Source organism: Oncorhynchus kisutch, linkage group LG6 (assembly GCF_002021735.2).
Source record: "Oncorhynchus kisutch isolate 150728-3 linkage group LG6, Okis_V2, whole genome shotgun sequence".
Classification (NCBI taxonomy): Eukaryota; Metazoa; Chordata; class Actinopteri; order Salmoniformes; family Salmonidae; genus Oncorhynchus; species Oncorhynchus kisutch.
In genome coordinates, this window is record NC_034179.2 from 54,732,031 (window position 1) to 54,748,897 (window position 16,867).

At 43.9% G+C, this 16,867-nt stretch overlaps 1 protein-coding gene across 2 annotated transcripts in view; it reads left to right on the forward strand.

Annotated features, from left to right (window-relative positions):
* Positions 1-16,867, forward strand: part of ppp2r2bb (protein phosphatase 2, regulatory subunit B, beta b) — a 104,345-nt gene that overhangs the window by 42,021 nt on the left and 45,457 nt on the right. Inside the window, exon 1 of one of the 2 annotated variants that reach the window (XM_020485950.2) lies at positions 4,454-5,052. The exons of the other annotated variant lie outside the window; for it this stretch is intronic. Coding sequence (XP_020341539.1) covers positions 4,983-5,052 — 70 coding nt within the window. The 5' untranslated portion in view covers positions 4,454-4,982. Of the gene's footprint in view, positions 1-4,453; positions 5,053-16,867 lie in introns of those variants that run through there. 2 annotated transcript variants of the gene reach the window in all.

Consider the following 16,867-nt stretch of genomic DNA (forward strand, 5'->3'; position numbering starts at 1 on the left):
TGTTTCACAGCGATATCAAACCAATGCCATGTTATTGTATGTTATATGTGATTCTGTAACTGTTATTGTTTGTGGTTTTATGGATCCCAGCCCAGGACTAAAATAAGTGAGAGGACTAGGTTTAAAATAAGAGAGAGAGAGACAGAGAGTGAGAGAGAGAGGGACAGAGAGAGAGTGAGAGAGAGAGAGTGAGAGAGAAAGAGAGGAGAGAGAGTGAGAGAGAGAGAGAGAGAGGAGAGAGAGAGAAAGAGAGAGATATAGAGCTAGAGAGCGAGAGAGATAGAGATATAGAGAGGAGAGATAGAGAGAGAGAGAGAGAGAGAGAGAGGAGAGATAGATAGAGGAGAGATAGATAGAGAGAGAGAGAGAAGAGATAGAGAGAGGAGATATATATATAGAGAGAGAAGAGATGGAGAGATTGAGAGAGAGAGAGAGAGAGAGAGAGAGAGAGAACAGATAGAGAGAGGAGAAAGAGAGAGAGAGAGGGAGAGAGAGAGAGAGAGAGAGAGAGGATAAAGGTCAGGCTGGGGGAGAGCGGATTAAAAGCATCCTGTAGGAGGATAATCTAATAGTCCTTCTTAAAACATGATGACTACTGCATCTCTCTCTCTCTCAGTCCATCTCATTCTGGCTGTTTCTCACTAAATCCATTTTCCATCCTGTGAGTGTGTGACCTATATTTTTGTTCACCGTGCATTTCTCTCTCCTCCACCCTCTCTCACCCTCTCCTTCCTGTCTTCTATTTTACTCTACCTTGCAGCTCCAAACCCCCTGCCTAAAATAGACGAGTTGGCTCTCTTCCAAACAGCAGTTTGTGGAGCATATCGAGGTGTCTGAGTCGACAGGGGCTTGACAGAACTTATTTTCAAAATAATTCCCCTCTCCTCTCACAGCTAATTCAGACAATGTTACTGCTATAAGAACATTCTCCATAAGGCAACCTCTAAAACCTCACTACCTGAGGAGAAAACATCACCAATCAAACCCACAAAATCATGCCCTCGTGATTAGCCTTTTCATTTTTCTTCTTCAAAATAGGTCTTTGCCTGCAACTTTCTATACTTAACAGTCGTGTTCCCCAGGAATTCAGGAGGGCAGTTTTGACAGTTCTGCAGTCGGTGAGGTCTTGTCGCAACACATTTTTCTATACAGTACAGTGACTCTGTAAGCTGATTCCAGGTCAGTAAGTTCAGATCCAGAGCTGGCCTATCAGGAGTGGTTATTTCATTTGGAGCTGGCAGGGTGCTTTCCATCACAGGACTTGCAGGTTCTCCAGCTCCAGGCGAACGTGTCCCTCTGCACCTCTTCACCGTGGCAGCTGGCCAGATCGGCGTATGGCTCAATCCTATTTGCTATGAATTCAATTAGGCCACCCAGAGTCTACCACTTTGTGCTCTGCATTTGTAATCACGGATGTGTGTTGTTTAAGAAGAGGAGCTCACCTTTCTTTTTTCGTCTGCTCCATTGGTGCTTGTATATGGCTAGTCTGGATCGCGAGTCTCGCTGTGTTTTATGTAGTGATCACTCTACTCTCCGTGCTTTGTGTCCCTCTATAGGGACTGTGAGGTCATTAAGATCTGCGCAACGTTTTCTGTTCCCATAGATGCAGAGGGCTCCAGTGCGTAAGGGAAGGATGGATGGCTAGTAACCATAGCACTGCACAACTAGGCCCGTGGAGCTGTGGCGCTAGCTACCTCTCCTGGGTGAACAGAGCACACTGACCGAGGTAGCGGCGCTGGGCTTGATGTGGTTGGAGGAGGGTTATGGGGTGACGGAGTGAGAGGGGGGGGATGGGAGAGAGGGAACACAGCACATCAGGGGAGTATTCCCCCATAAGCCACTGCAGCAGCAGCCAGGAGCCAGGTGGGCACAGGGGGCAGGTTGAACGGCAGAGCCGATTAGGAGGCAGACCCTGGCCATGCTCTCCGTGGAGGACAGCCCTGCGTGTTCCAATCAGGCTCCGTCCCCAGGTCATGCAATTACCACGGCATCCACAAGAGCGATTGTGTGTTATAATTAGGTAATTATTGTCTGTGTGTTTTCGATGAGTGGCGCTGTGGTTCTCACAGCTTAGGAGCAGGTGTCCTATTATGAGAGGAGGGATGCTAATACAAGTGTTGTGCTGGAATACTCTGCAATATGCACTCCCAATGACCGATGTAATGATTATTCGGAGATCACATTTCTGTGTGTGTGCACAGTTCGCGCAAACACGAACACGCTCACAACAGCTCAGCCGCAAAGTGGTAGGCCAGAGAAGCCCTCAGAACGGGACCACCGATTGCTGAAGCGCGTAGCATGTAAAAATTGCCTGTCCTTGGTTGCAACACTCACTGCCGAGTTCCAAACTGCATCTGGAAACAAGGTCAGCACAATAACTGCTTGTCAGGAGCTTCATGAAATGGGGTTCCATGGCCGAGCAGCCACACACAAGCCTAAGATCACCATACGCAATGCTAAGCGTCGGCTGGAGTGGTGTAAAGCTCGCCGCCATTGGACCCTGGAGCAGTGGAAACGCGTTCTCTGGAGAGATGAATCAGGCTTCACCGACTGGCAGTCCGACGGATGAATCAGGGTTTGGCGGATGCCAGGAGAACACTACCTGCCCCAATGCATAGTGTCAACTGTAAAGTTTGGTGGAGGAGGAATAATGGTGTGGGGCTGTTTTAGTTCCAGGGAAGGGAAATCTTAACGCTACAGCATACAATGACATTCTAGACGATTCTGTACTTCCAACTTTGTGGCAACAGTTTGGGAAGGCCCTTTCCTGTTCCAGCATGACATTGCCCCTGTGCGCACAAGCGAGGTCCATACAGAAATAGTTTGTCGAGATCGGTGTGGAAGAACATGACTGGCCTGCACAGAGCTGTAACCTCAATCGAACACCTTTGGGATGAATTGGAATGCCGACTGCGAGCCAGGCCTAATCTTCCAACATCAGTGCCCGACCTCACTAATGCTCTTGTGGTTGAATGGAAGCATGTCCCCGCAGCTATGTTCCAACAACTAGTGGAAAGCCTTCACAGAAGAGTGGAGGCTCTTATAGCAGCAAAGGAGGGACCAACTCCATATTAATGCCCATGATTTTGGAATGAGATGTTCGACGAGCAGGTGTCCACATACTTTTGGTCATGTAATGTATGTTTCTCTCAACCATCACCACTATAATACAGAGGCTTTGGATTGTAAATGGGTTTGGTCGGTGGTATATTTTACAGTGAACAGGCCAGTAGAGAGAGGTTTCAGTAAACAGACTGCTGCTGTGGTTGTGTGTCCTGGACGCAGAAGCTTTAATTAAAGCAGTCAGATTATTGATCTCAGTCTTGGCTTCCTCAAGGCTGTTTCCACCCCCTACAGTATCATTGCAGAATAAAATGGTCTTTCTGCAAGCCCCTTAGAACCGTGTGTGTGTGTGTGTGTGTGTGTGTGTGTGTGCATGCGTGTGCCTGTCTGCATACAGAATAATAATACATCTAAGCCCTCCTCCTTCCCAAGGACAGCAATGAGCTCTGCCTGTTAATGTCATCCATCAGAAGGCCTCTCTAATGCAGTCTCCCAGTCTCCCAGTAATAGAGCACATCCCAGTGTGGTGATTCTGGAGAAAATCAATGCCTTTTTAATTCCCTCTTCCTGTTGCTTATACCCCTCAGCGCCCAAATAGAATTATCATAACAGTTTGTTCAAACCCCATGACGGCAAAGACAGATTCTATACCATTTAGAGTGAATGTGAACCCAGATTATTCAGGGGTTGGTGAGGACTATCTCCTTATTAAAAGGATTAGGGGTTGAGGGGAATGGTTTGTCATGGAGAACCATGACAACGGAGACAATTGGATTGGGGAATATTCAACTGGTCATAAATGGGGTGGATGGAACTTATTTTCATGGCATGCATCAGTGACCTTCATCATTTTGGGGATGTAGATAATGGCTGTGATTTATCCAGACCTAGCTGAAGAGCAGTGGGCTGTTAAAACATGATCCTACAGCACAGATGATTTAACATGTAGGGGCAGGATGGGTAGGGGGAGGTCTCTGACAGCCACAGACACCAACACCACCATGCCCAAACCCAACTAGGGGAAATTACAGTGTGGGCACAGAGACACAAGCAGGCAGGCAGGCAGGCACACACACACACACACACACACACACACACACACACACACACACACACACACACACACACACACACACACACACACACACACACACACACACACACACACACACACACACACACACTTTTTAAGGTAACAATTATCAGAAAGGATTTGAAGTGCATCGATATATTGTATGTTTGTTGATCAACAAAAATCAAATATGTGACCACCGTATCCCCCTGATATGAGAGCGCTTACCTGCGCTCTGCCCCAGCATGTGCGAACACATCACTTGTGATGCTGACGCAGGTCGACAGAGGCAAGCTGTCGGGGCGGAGCCAGTAACGCAATGCGCGAATGGGCAGTGGCAACAGCAGGCTGGCAGTGAAGCACCGGGTGAGGTTTGGCGGCAGAGCGACACGTCGAGGCGAAACGGGGTGATCCAAGAGGAAACGGACGCTGCGATGCAAGCAGACTGGAGCAAAATAAGAACCATCTCACACACCCTGCTCTGATTTCTGGACTGTAGTATTGCGCCTCTGACAATGGAGACGTAATGCGCAGCTATTTTCTTGCTGTCAATTTTATAGTTCGTTTTCTGCCACTTTAATCTGAGCCTATTATTGGCAGACAACCGACGATTCAACGGTCGTCTCGAAAGGGACAGGCTTTTCCTCCTATGATATTGTATCGAACGGTTATTTATTCGTTCAGGAGCAAACGTTGAGGTTTCTGCCTCTTTTCCACATTCTTATTTCTGGAAAGGGTCTAATCATGACGAAAAGCGCGCAGCTTGCGCCGACCCTGTGCTGAAGCGATGTTTCAGGACCATGGATACTTGTTTCTCTGTTTCTGGTTTACAAAATAAGTGTCACAAATGGATGAAGAAATCGACACCCGCAAAATAAACAACAGCTTCCTCCGGGACCACAACTATGCAACTGAAGGTATTGTAATGAAAGGATGCAGGGAGTGTAGCTCGAATCTTCCACCTTCTACCTTCTGACCAGTAGCTCAGTGTGCCATCAACTGTTCTACAAAAGCATGCTCTATGGTACCTCATATATAGACCTAAGTACGTAACTTTAGCGCCTATTGACGATAGTATATTATCACTGGGGGAGTTTTTTTAAGAGCCACGACACGGTACGGTTTTGGCCTTTTGGAAACGTAGGCCTTTTGGAAACGTAGGCCTAAATCGTTCATATAAGCGATACATAAATGTAATAAAAAACAAAGGTTAAATTACTACATGTTTATAGGGTTGGGGTTCCCATAAGACCATATTTCTATGTTACAGAGCTTATTTATGGCAAACTCATAGGAAGGAGGTGTACCTGTGGTAATTATTTATCTGCGTCCCCGAACACCTGTCTTCAAACTGAAAACGGACGCCACTAAAATGTTGTCACATAAAAAAATACTGTCAGCTGCAACTTTGTTAAAATCGGTTAAAACAGTATACATTTAGCGTTTGTGAAATAATTTTGATGTGATTTGAAAGTCGGGGGATTTATGTTTCTCGAACCGTACTGCAATTGAGATTCAATTCACGTTTAGATGGAGTATTTGGCTGTGTTGGCTGCCAGAGCCAATTCGCCTCGAAACAGAACATGTAAGGTCCTTGGGGGGGTTCTCCCGCTCTGCTGACGATTATTTTCATGCAGGAGTAATAAAGGCCTAGTGCACTAATTTGGTAAACTATTTTATTGTGATTAGTGCATCAGCACGACTACTTCCCGCGGCAATGCTGAGTTGTCATAGCTATGAGTCTGTACAGTCTCTTTCTCAGAAAGAAAAGTGTTAAGCTATGTAGAATGAATGGCTGTCTGGCATTAGCCTATAGCGTTGCATTATATATTGAGAAGGTCAGATATTGGAGAATACACAATGCAGTCACGGATGTCTGTGTATTCCGAATGAATCACTGAAGCTACGCACATCCCGATGCATGAGAAGCGGGTCAGAGGAGACTCGATGGGAGAATCTAAATCCTATTCTCCTCGTGTCCTCTATCCTCTCTCTCCTCGCCTCCTTCTCAAAACCCATTGGATGAGAAAGCCAGAGGACCCTCGCCTTTGACCTTCTCCAATGTGTTTAGGGAAGGAAGCGAGGAGACAGAATGCGAGGAGGACGCAATTGAGATTATCCCGGGAAGTTCACACAGGGAAATAGGTTTATCCCTCTGGCCAAGTACACTGAACAAAAATATAAACACAACATGTAAAGTGTTGGTCCCAAGGTTCATGAGCTGAAATAAAAAATCCCAGAAATGTTCAATATGCACAGAAAATCTTTTTCTTTCAAATTTAGTGTACACATTTGTTTACATCCATGTTAGTGAGCATTTCTCCTTAGCCAAGATAATCCATCCACCTGACAGGTATGGCATATCAAGAAGCTACTTAAACAAATCAAATCACATTTATTTATATAGCCCTTCGTACATCAGCTGATATCTCAAAGTGCTGTACAGAAACCCAGCCTAAAACCCCAAACAGCAAGCAATGCAGGTGTAGAAGCACGGTGGCTAGGAAAAACTCCCTAGAAAGGCCAATACCTAGGAAGAAACCTAGAGAGGAACCAGGCTATGTGGGGTGGCCAGTCCTCTTCTTACACACAGGGGGAGTATTTCTGTCTGTAATAAAGTCATTTTGTGGGGGAAAACCCATTCTGATTGGCTGTGCCTGGCTCCCCAGTGGGTGGGCCTATGCCCTCCAATGCCCACCCATGGCTGCACCCCTGCCCAGTCATGTGAATTCTTTAGATTAGGGCCTAATGAACTTATTTCAATTGACTGATTTCCTGATATGAACTGTAACTCAGTAAAATCTTAGAAATTGTTGCATGTTGCGTTACTAATTTTGTTCAGTATACAACAAGAGATCACAAACAGCATTATGTTGACCGTTTCGTATCAACCACATGAGTAGCCTAAATATTTATTGATAACGACAGTAATTCATATGGCTACTTATTTCCATTTTTAATTGGCTATCGTAATTGTTTCAAATAAAAAAAGGTAATTCAAAATTCAATATCCTATAAGTTGGTTGTAAATGTAAAGGACACGCACTCTTATAGACAATTCATCCTGCTTTCCCTATGGCTGGTTATGCTGTATTGTTTAGGGTCTGTGCTGTAGCCTATAGCAGTGGAATAAAGCATTGGGGTTGCTGGTGTCAGAGTAGTGCAGGTAATCAGATTGTTTGCTGTTCAGAATTCAAGTTTAGTTCTCTATGCATTTTGCCTGTTTAAATGGCAATACTGAAATGTGCAATATAGCAACACTAAGCAAAGGCACAAACAGGATTCTATGCTTTTCAATGTTGATTTCCATATGACTTTGATTCATTGATTCAGGGCTATATCAAGAGTTAGGCAACAGTAAGCAGCGCAATCATGTTGAGCCCAGCCCAGCCCCCTCTGTTATCTAAAGCTAAATAAACTCAGCAAAAAAAGAAACGTCCTCTCACTGTCAACTACATTTATTTTCAGCCAACTTAACATGTGTAAATATTTGTATGAACATAAGATTCAACAACTGAGACACAAACTGAACAAGTTCCACAGACGTGACTAACAGAAATTGAATAATGTGTCCCCGAATAAGGGGGGGGGGGGGGTAAAAATCAAAAGTAACAGTCAGTATCTGGTGTGGCCATCAGCTGCATTAAGTACTGCAGTACATCTCCTCCTCATGGACTGTACCAGATGTGCCAGTTCTTGCTGTGAGATGTTACCCCACTCTTCCACCAAGGCACCTGCAAGTTCCCAGACATTTCTGGGGGGAATGGCCCTAGCCCTCACCCTCCGATCGAACAGGTCCCAGACGTGCTCAATGGGATTGAGATCCGGGCTCTTCGCTGGCCATGGCAGAACATTGACATTCCTGTCTTGCAGGAAATCACGCACAGAACGAGCAGTATGGCTGGTGGCATTGTCATACTGGAGGGTCATGTCAGGATGAGCCTGCAGGAAGGGTACCACATGTGGGAGGAGGATGTCTTCCCTGTAACGCACAGCGTTGAGATTGCCTGCAATGACAACAAGCTCAGTCTGATGATGCTGTGACACACCGCCCCAGACCAAGATGGACCCTCCAAATCGATCCCGGTCCAGAGTACAGGACTCGGTGTAACGCTCATTCCCTTGACGATAAATGTGAATCTGACCATCACCCCTGGTGAGACAAAACCCTGACTCGTCAGTGAAGAGCACTTTTTGCCAGTCCTTTTTGCCAGTCCTGTCTGGTCCAGCGACGGTGGGTTTGTGCCCATAGGCGACGGTGTTGCCGGTGACATCTGGTGAGGACCTACCTTACAACAGACCTACAAGCCCTCAGTCCAGCCTCTCTCAGCCTATTGTGGACAGCAATGATGGAGGGATTGTGCGTTCCTGGTGTAACTCAGGCAGTTGTTGTTGCCATCTTGTACCTGTCCTGCAGGTGTGTTGTTCGGATGTACCGATCCTGTGCAGGTGTTGTTACACGTGGTCTGCCACTGCGAGGACGATCAGCTGTCCGTCCTGTCTCTGTGTAGCTCTGTCTTAGGCGTCTCACATTACGAACATTGCAATTTATTGCCCTGGCCACATCTGCAGTCCTCATGCTTCCTTGCAGCATGCCTAAGGCACGTTCATGCAGATGAGCAGGGACCCTGGGCATCTTTCTTTTGGTGTTTTTCAAAGTCCGTAGAAAGGCCTCTTTAGTGTCCTAAGTTTTCATAACTGTGACCTTAATTGCCTACCGTCTGTAAGCTGTTAGTGTATTAATGACCGTTCCACAGGTGCGTGTTCATTAATTGTTTATGGTTCATATGAAACAGTGTTTAAACCCTTTATAATGAAGATCTGCGAAGTGATTTGGATTTTTACGAATGATCTTTTGAAGACAGGGTCCTGAAAAAGGGGACGTTTATTTTTTTGCTGAGTTTATGCGCGGATGGATCAGGGGCTGGGCAGTGAGAGGAGAGAGAGAGAGCTGAAATAACCATATAGGATTAAGCTGAACCACCAGATAGGCAGATGACACTGGCGTCAGACAAATGCAACACATAAGACAAGCTTAACTCAAAATGTTCTCTCCCATTCTCTCATGTGAAAGCCAGGCAGGACCAAAACATTTTCTCTCTCTTTAATCTGCTTCACCTCTAAGCGGCCAGACTACTGCTCTTTCCAGGAGGGCTTAACCAGTGCCATTCTTTATACTGAAAGTGTTGTTGCATTGTCTCAGAGGGAAGCGTACCCTACTTGTTTCACTATATGGGTAACTGTAAGATCTATACTGTAGGGTTCTGCAGTCTTCCTAGTGCTGCATGTCCTGGAGGGAACGGAAGGCTTTCGCAGAAACGTACGTGTTACAGGCTCTGAGGTGTACAGCTCACTCGTTTCTCCTCGATGTATGAAGGTACTGAGGTGAAGACAGGAGCAGCAGGAGTAAAATAATATATATTTTTATTCAGGTTCATCTGAATTCTTAAAATCAGTCAAGAAATGCTAGATATTCGTTTTCTATAATCGGTTTCACCCAATATGTTGTTCATATTCATATTAGCTTACCCTGCTTCACATTAATCTATTTTCAATTTATTTGCGATTCCTAAAAAAAATTGTAAAGTCAATTGACAAATGGTGAAGTGATTTTCCTCATATTATTGTCTCGTAATACTCCTCACAATCTAATTGGGAATAATGAGTAAATCATACAATTTCTGAGTCAAAACAATGTAGACAAATTACGTTCTCCCCTCCCCCACATCTCCTCCATAAAAGCATATTACTACTATCGCCGTTTCTAGCACCTTCTCAAGGGCATGAGGGCTGGAGGGGGGCTGATGGCTGCCAATAACCCCCCTCCTCCATCACTAAGAGCCCAGGTTAAGCCTGTTTCCGAGTGAATGACCCTGCCTCACCCACTGACCTACAAACTACCAAACCCTTGCCCCCCAACCCCCTCCACCTACTCACCAGGAGCTTATCCCCCCCCCCCCCCAATCCACACCCCTGTGTGCTTTCTCCCCAAGGACCACAGAGTGTAAATAATTCAGGTACCGTCCTCTCTCATCCATCAGAAGAATATTTACAACCCCCCCCCCCCCTCCCTCCATCCTCCCAGTCTGCTGTCTGTGGCTGTGTCCTATTATAAGGTCGGCCTGCATTTGTATGGGAGGGAAAGGAGAGGATCTCAAGGCCACCAGACTGCTGTCTCCATCTTACCATTACTACTAAAACACATGGCATACATAACCTTTTTACCTCTATAAAGACTGCTCATGTCATCTCAGTCTATGATGAAGTAGATGACATGAAATAGGTGTATGGGGTAAATTTCACACCTTAAGTACTGTTTTCAAAAATCAAAAAATTCGTAAACATGAAAAATAAAGTTCTAAATGTAAAAGTTATATTTTGAGGAAAAGTGAAATAATGGATGTTGAGATAAAAAAACAAAAAACAAATTGCAAGCAAATAATTTTAAAGCGAGAGCAAATGATTTGAAAACTAATGCAAAATTAGTTTGCAGTTCAAATTTTCCAACAACCAACTGTTAAATCTATTTCGCCTATGCTCTTGCCCGGCATTTCACAGGCAGCTGATGAGGAGAGGTTGGCTCATAATAATGTCTGGAATGGAGTGAATGGAATGATATAAAAAATATGGAAACTATGTGTTTGATACCATTCCATTAATTCCATTCCAGGTGGTGTACAGTGCCTTGCGAAAGTATTCGGCCCCCTTGAACTTTGCGACCTTTTGCCACATTTCAGGCTTCAAACATAAAGATATAAAACTGTATTTTTTTTGAAGAATCAACAACAAGTGGGACACAATCATGAAGTGGAACGACATTTATTGGATATTTCAAACTTTTTTAACAAATCAAAAACTGAAAAATTGGGCGTGCAAAATTATTCAGCCCCCTTAAGTTAATACTTTGTAGCGCCACCTTTTGCTGCGATTACAGCTGTAAGTCGCTTGGGGTATGTCTCTATCAGTTTTGCACATCGAGAGACTGACATTTTTTTCCCATTCCTCCTTGCAAAACAGCTCGAGCTCAGTGAGGTTGGATGGAGAGCATTTGTGAACAGCAGTTTTCAGTTCTTTCCACAGATTCTCGATTGGATTCAGGTCTGGACTTTGACTTGGCCATTCTAACACCTGGATATGTTTATTTTTGAACCATTCCATTGTAGATTTTGCTTTATGTTTTGGATCATTGTCTTGTTGGAAGACACATCTCCGTCCCAGTCTCAGGTCTTTTGCAGACTCCATCAGGTTTTCTTCCAGAATGGTCCTGTATTTGGCTCCATCCATCTTCCCATCAATTTTAACCATCTTCCCTGTCCCTGCTGAAGAAAAGCAGGTCCAAACCATGATGCTGCCACCACCATGTTTGACAGTGGGGATGGTGTGTTCAGGGTGATGGGCTGTGTTGCTTTTACGCCAAACATAACGTTTTGCATTGTTGCCAAAAAGTTCAATTTTGGTTTCATCTGACCAGAGCACCTTCTTCCACATGTTTGGTGTGTCTCCCAGGTGGCTTGTGGCAAACTTTAAATGACACTTTTTATGGATATCTTTAAGAAATGGCTTTCTTCTTGCCACTCTTCCATAAAGGCCAGATTTGTGCAATATACGACTGATTGTTGTCCTATGGACAGAGTCTCCCACCTCAGCTGTAGATCTCTGCAGTTCATCCAGAGTGATCATGGGCCTCTTGGCTGCATCTCTGATCAGTCTTCTCCTTGTATGAGCTGAAAGTTTAGCGGGACGGCCAGGTCTTGGTAGATTTGCAGTGGTCTGATACTCCTTCCATTTCAATATTATCGCTTGCACAGTGCTCCTTGGGATGTTTAAAGCTTGGGAAATCTTTTTGTATCGAAATCCGGCTTTAAACTTCTTCACAACAGTATCTCGGACCTGCCTGGTGTGTTCATTGTTCTTCATGATGCTCTCTGCGCTTTTAACGGACCTCTGAGACTATCACAGTGCAGGTGCATTTATACGGAGACTTGATTACACACAGGTGGATTGTATTTATCATCATTAGTCATTTAGGTCAACATTGGATCATTCAGAGATCCTCACTGAACTTCTGGAGAGAGTTTGCTGCACTGAAAGTAAAGGGGCTGAATCATTTTGCACGCCCAATTTTTCAGTTTTAGATTTGTTAAAAAAGTTTGAAATATCCAATAAATGTTGTTCCACTTCATGATTGTGTCCCACTTGTTGTTGATTCTTCACAAAAAAATACAGTTTTATATCTTTATGTTTGAAGCCTGAAATGTGGCAAAAGGTCGCAAAGTTCAAGGGGGCCAAATACTTTCGCAATGCACTGTATATTCCATTCCAGGTCTCTTTTCCATCAGTAAGTGGTGTACACACGAGTCCCTGGCCTAAATACAATGATGTAGCTAGCTAGCTAACTGGAGACATTCGTCATGGGTCTAAAATCACAATGGCCTATTCGGACGTGACATCACTTGGTTTAGTAAAAACATACGGGCAAACCTTTCACTACGGCTGGCAGTGGCTAGCTACAGGCATGCAGAGTCTGGCGATTCATTCTATTTGGCTAGCTAGTCAAACAACTAAGCAAGCCAACTAATCTAACACACTTAAAAACTGTACGTGTCAATAATTATTGGATAGCCACTGATGTGTTTACATTGGCTATTTTAATTTGTATCACCATTACATTGCGAGACGTTATTTGTCACATGCGTGTTCCATTAGAAGCATATCTATATAATACCTTTCATGACAAACCATGTAACTAGATAGGTAAACATATTAATTAATAGATAGGAATTTAAATAGAAAACTGGACTATTTTGGCATTAGTTTTCAAATAATTTGTTACTGCTTTAAAATTCAAGTGTGCTCTCGAGTAAAAATTATTTGCTTGCAAGTTTTTTGGTTTTGCTATTGATATCATTTCTTTTCGATTTTTACATTCATTGTTTCACGTAAAAAAAAAAAACATTCTTCACTATTTTTCACGTTTAAAAAAAAAACATTCTTCACTATTTTTCACGTTTAAAAAAAAAACATTCTTCACTATTTTTCACGTTTAAAAAAAACATTCTTCACTATTTTTCACGTTTAAAAAAAAAACATTCTTCACTATTTTTCACGTTTAAAAAAAAAACATTCTTCACTATTTTTCACGTTTAAAAAAAACATTCTTCACTATTTTTCACGTTTAAAAAAAAAACATTCTTCACTATTTTTCACGTTTTTAGATGTATTTTATTTTAAATTCAATACTTAAGGTGTGAAATTGACCCCATGTAGATGACTGTCATCTACTCTGTCTGTTCTGTCTGGGAGGTTGTCCAGAGTTATGGGAGATGTGGATAGCTGCAGACAACTGTGCATTTTTAAGAGAAAAGCTTTGAATCACAACAGCAATGCTATTCATCCCCAGACGTTTCAGATGTACTGTTTCCTTAGAATATAATTGACTTGGATTTTTTTTTTTTACTTTTTGGAGTGCACTATCCACTGTCCAAGTTAGAGCAGGGAATATGTCGATAGGAATCAGGAAGAACTCATAGAAATGGCCAGGGGGTAAGCTGTTCTCCTCATGATGGTCCGATGCTACTTGTTTGACATTCAGATTAATAATTGATGACTCATACATTTTTTAAATGTATTTTAATGCACGTTGTGTTTACCTCTGCCTGTTACTACTGTTAACATCCTCCACTAGAAGAAAATACTAAACGTAAACTGTGCACTTTAACCTATTTTATGATACCGTGAGAGGCGCATCGTGTATCTTCCTTTCACCATTTTAGTCCCCAATCCCCTCACTTCTGCTTTGCTCTTTGGGGTCTAGGCTGGGTTACTGTAAAGCACTTTGTGACAACTGCTGATGTAATAAAAAAAAAAGGCATTATAAAATCTGGAAAAGAGGAAAACCCTCTCATTGTGTTATTTTGATTGATGACATGAGAGTGAGACCAGAGCAGTAATTAGACCAGGGCGTTAGAGCAGAGCTAACATAACGTCCATGGACCTCTATCTATGTTGTCTCTCGGAGAGGGAACACTACAGTACCACTGGGATTTCTTTTCCGTCAGCAAACCTTTGGAAGAGAGGATCTTCCTTCTGTGAGATGGGGCTTGAATTTGATGGCGTGGATTAGTCCTAAATGAATGCACACACTGGGTGATGTGTGAGTGAGGCGGTGTCACGCGGTGATTGTGCCCTCTCTAATCAGATCTCAGCCTCTTAGAGGGCTCATCCTCTCCCCTCCCAATCGGCTCCCTCCCTGCACACTGACAGGGACAGAGATTTATGGACCTCCCAATTCTCACAAAATGGATACGGGCGGGAGTTGGAAGAGGGAGGAAGACGGGCTACTGTTACAGGGCCAAGCATGTACAGTGCATTCGGAAAGGATTCAAAAACCTTTTTTCTCATCAATCTACACCCAATACCCCTTAATGACAAAGTGAAAACAGGCTTTTAGACATTTTTGCAAATGTATAAAAATAAAACAACAGAAATACCTTATTTACATAAGTATTCAGACCTTTGCTATGAGACTCGAAATTAAGCTCAGGTGCCTCCTGCTTCCATTGATCATCCTTGAGATGTTTCTACAACTTGATTGAAGGCCACCTGTGGTAAATTCAATTGATTGGACATTATTTAGACACACCAGTCTATATAAGGTCCCACAGTTGACCGTGCATGTCAGAGGAAAAACCACTCCAAGAGGTCGAAGGAATTGTACGTAAAGCTCAGAGACACGATTCTGTTGAGGCAAAGACCTGGGGAAGTGTTCCAAAAAATGTCTGCAGCATTGAAGGTCTCCAAGAACACAGTGGCCTCCATCATTCATAAATGGAAGAAGTTTGGAACCACCAAGACTCTTCCTAGAGCTGGCCGCCCGACTAAACTGAGAAATCGGGGGAGAAGGGCCCTGGTCAGGGAGGTGGCAAAAAACCTGATGGTCACTCTGACAGAGCTCCAGAGTTCCTCTGTGGAGATGGGAGAACCTTCCAGAAGGACATCTCTGCAGCACACCACCAATCAGGCCTTTATGGTAGAATGGCCAGACAGAAGCCACTCCTCAGTAAAAGGCACACGACAGCCCGCTTGGAGTTTGCCAAAAGGCACCTAAAGGACTCTCAGACCATGAGAAACAAGATTCTCTGGTCTGATGAAACGAAGATTGAACTCTTTGGCCTGAATGCCAAACGTCAAGTCTTAAGGTATCCTGGCACTATCCCTATGGTGAAGCATAGTGGTGGCAACATCATGCTGTGGGGATGTTTTTCAGCGGCAGGAACTGGGAGACAAGTCCGGATCGAGGGAAAGATGAATGGAGTAAAGTAAAAAAAGATCCTTGATGAAAACCTGCTCCAGAGTGCTCAGGACCTCAGACTTGAGCAAAGATTCACCTTTCCACGGGACAACAACCCTAAGCACACAGCCAAGACAATGCAGGAGTGGCTTCAGGACAAGTCTCTGAATGTCCTTGTGGCCCAGCCAGAGCCCGGACTTGAACCCGATCGAACATCTCTGGAGAGACCTGAAAATAGCTGTGCAACAGTAGATGACATGAAATAGGTGTATGGGGTAAATTTCACACCTTAAGTATTGAACCAGACAGAGCTTGAGAGGATCTGCAGAGAAGAATGGGAAAAACTCCCCAAATACAGGTGTGCAAAGCTTGTAGCGTCCTACCCAAGAAGACTTGAGGCTGTAATCACTGCCAAAGGTGCTTTAACAAAGTAATGAGTTAAAGGGTCTGAATACTTATGTAAATGTGATATTTCAGTTTTGTATTTTTAATACATTTCTTAACCAGTTTTTTTGCTTTGTCATTGTGAGGTATTGTATTTCGATTGATGAAGGTAAAAAAAAAACATTTTAGAATAAGGCTGTAACATAACAGAATGTGGAAAAAAGTGAAGGGGTCTGAATACTTTCCGAAATCACTGCAGCCATGAGCATATTGCTGGCCTTTCGGAAATGGCATAATGGTAAAAAGGCTAACGACGCTGGAAACCTTTATCACAGCCCCATCAATCACCACCTGAAACCAACCCTGTGACTCTTATTAATGTATATTATGCCGTGAATTAGTTTGACATTATTATACAGGTTGATCGCGTTACTAAGCCAAATAAAGTCTCCGGTCAGACATGTCTCACTCAGTTAGGACAAGGCCACGCAAAAGGTACGCCAGACTAAGGATAAAGCACTAACTGTAATTGCCCTTCACACACAACTACTCAAGTTGAGAGGGCTCTGTTTATGCCCTGTCAACGGATCCTTCAAACTACCCTCGGGAGGTACATTATCTCCCCGAGTGGACGCTTCACAAGCAATGTAGATCCACCAAAACCGGGAAAAGGAGAACGTTCCCAAAGTCCGTCCATCCTAGAGTCCCTTTATATAATCTGACTTTGGTTTACTTTCTTTGGGTGCGCGGTTTATGATGAGCGAATACATCTGGGTTTCAGGACCTGCACGTATCAGTACCGACGGATACAACTCCATTTGAAAAAGGCATCGCTTGAACATTCAGTAAGTCGTCAACATCTAGGATGTACAGTGGGTTCTGTATAACTCACGAGGAACATTATGCAGTGCCGCTGGGACAATCCTCTTGGGTCTATGCCCCGGCCTCGGGCCAAGTCAGGCACCTCATCTCCCAGTCAGTGTTAGCAGCAGCCAGGTAGAGTTATAATGAGACAGGTCTCACACCTATCTCTCTCTTCACTCTGGAGGCAGAGGAAG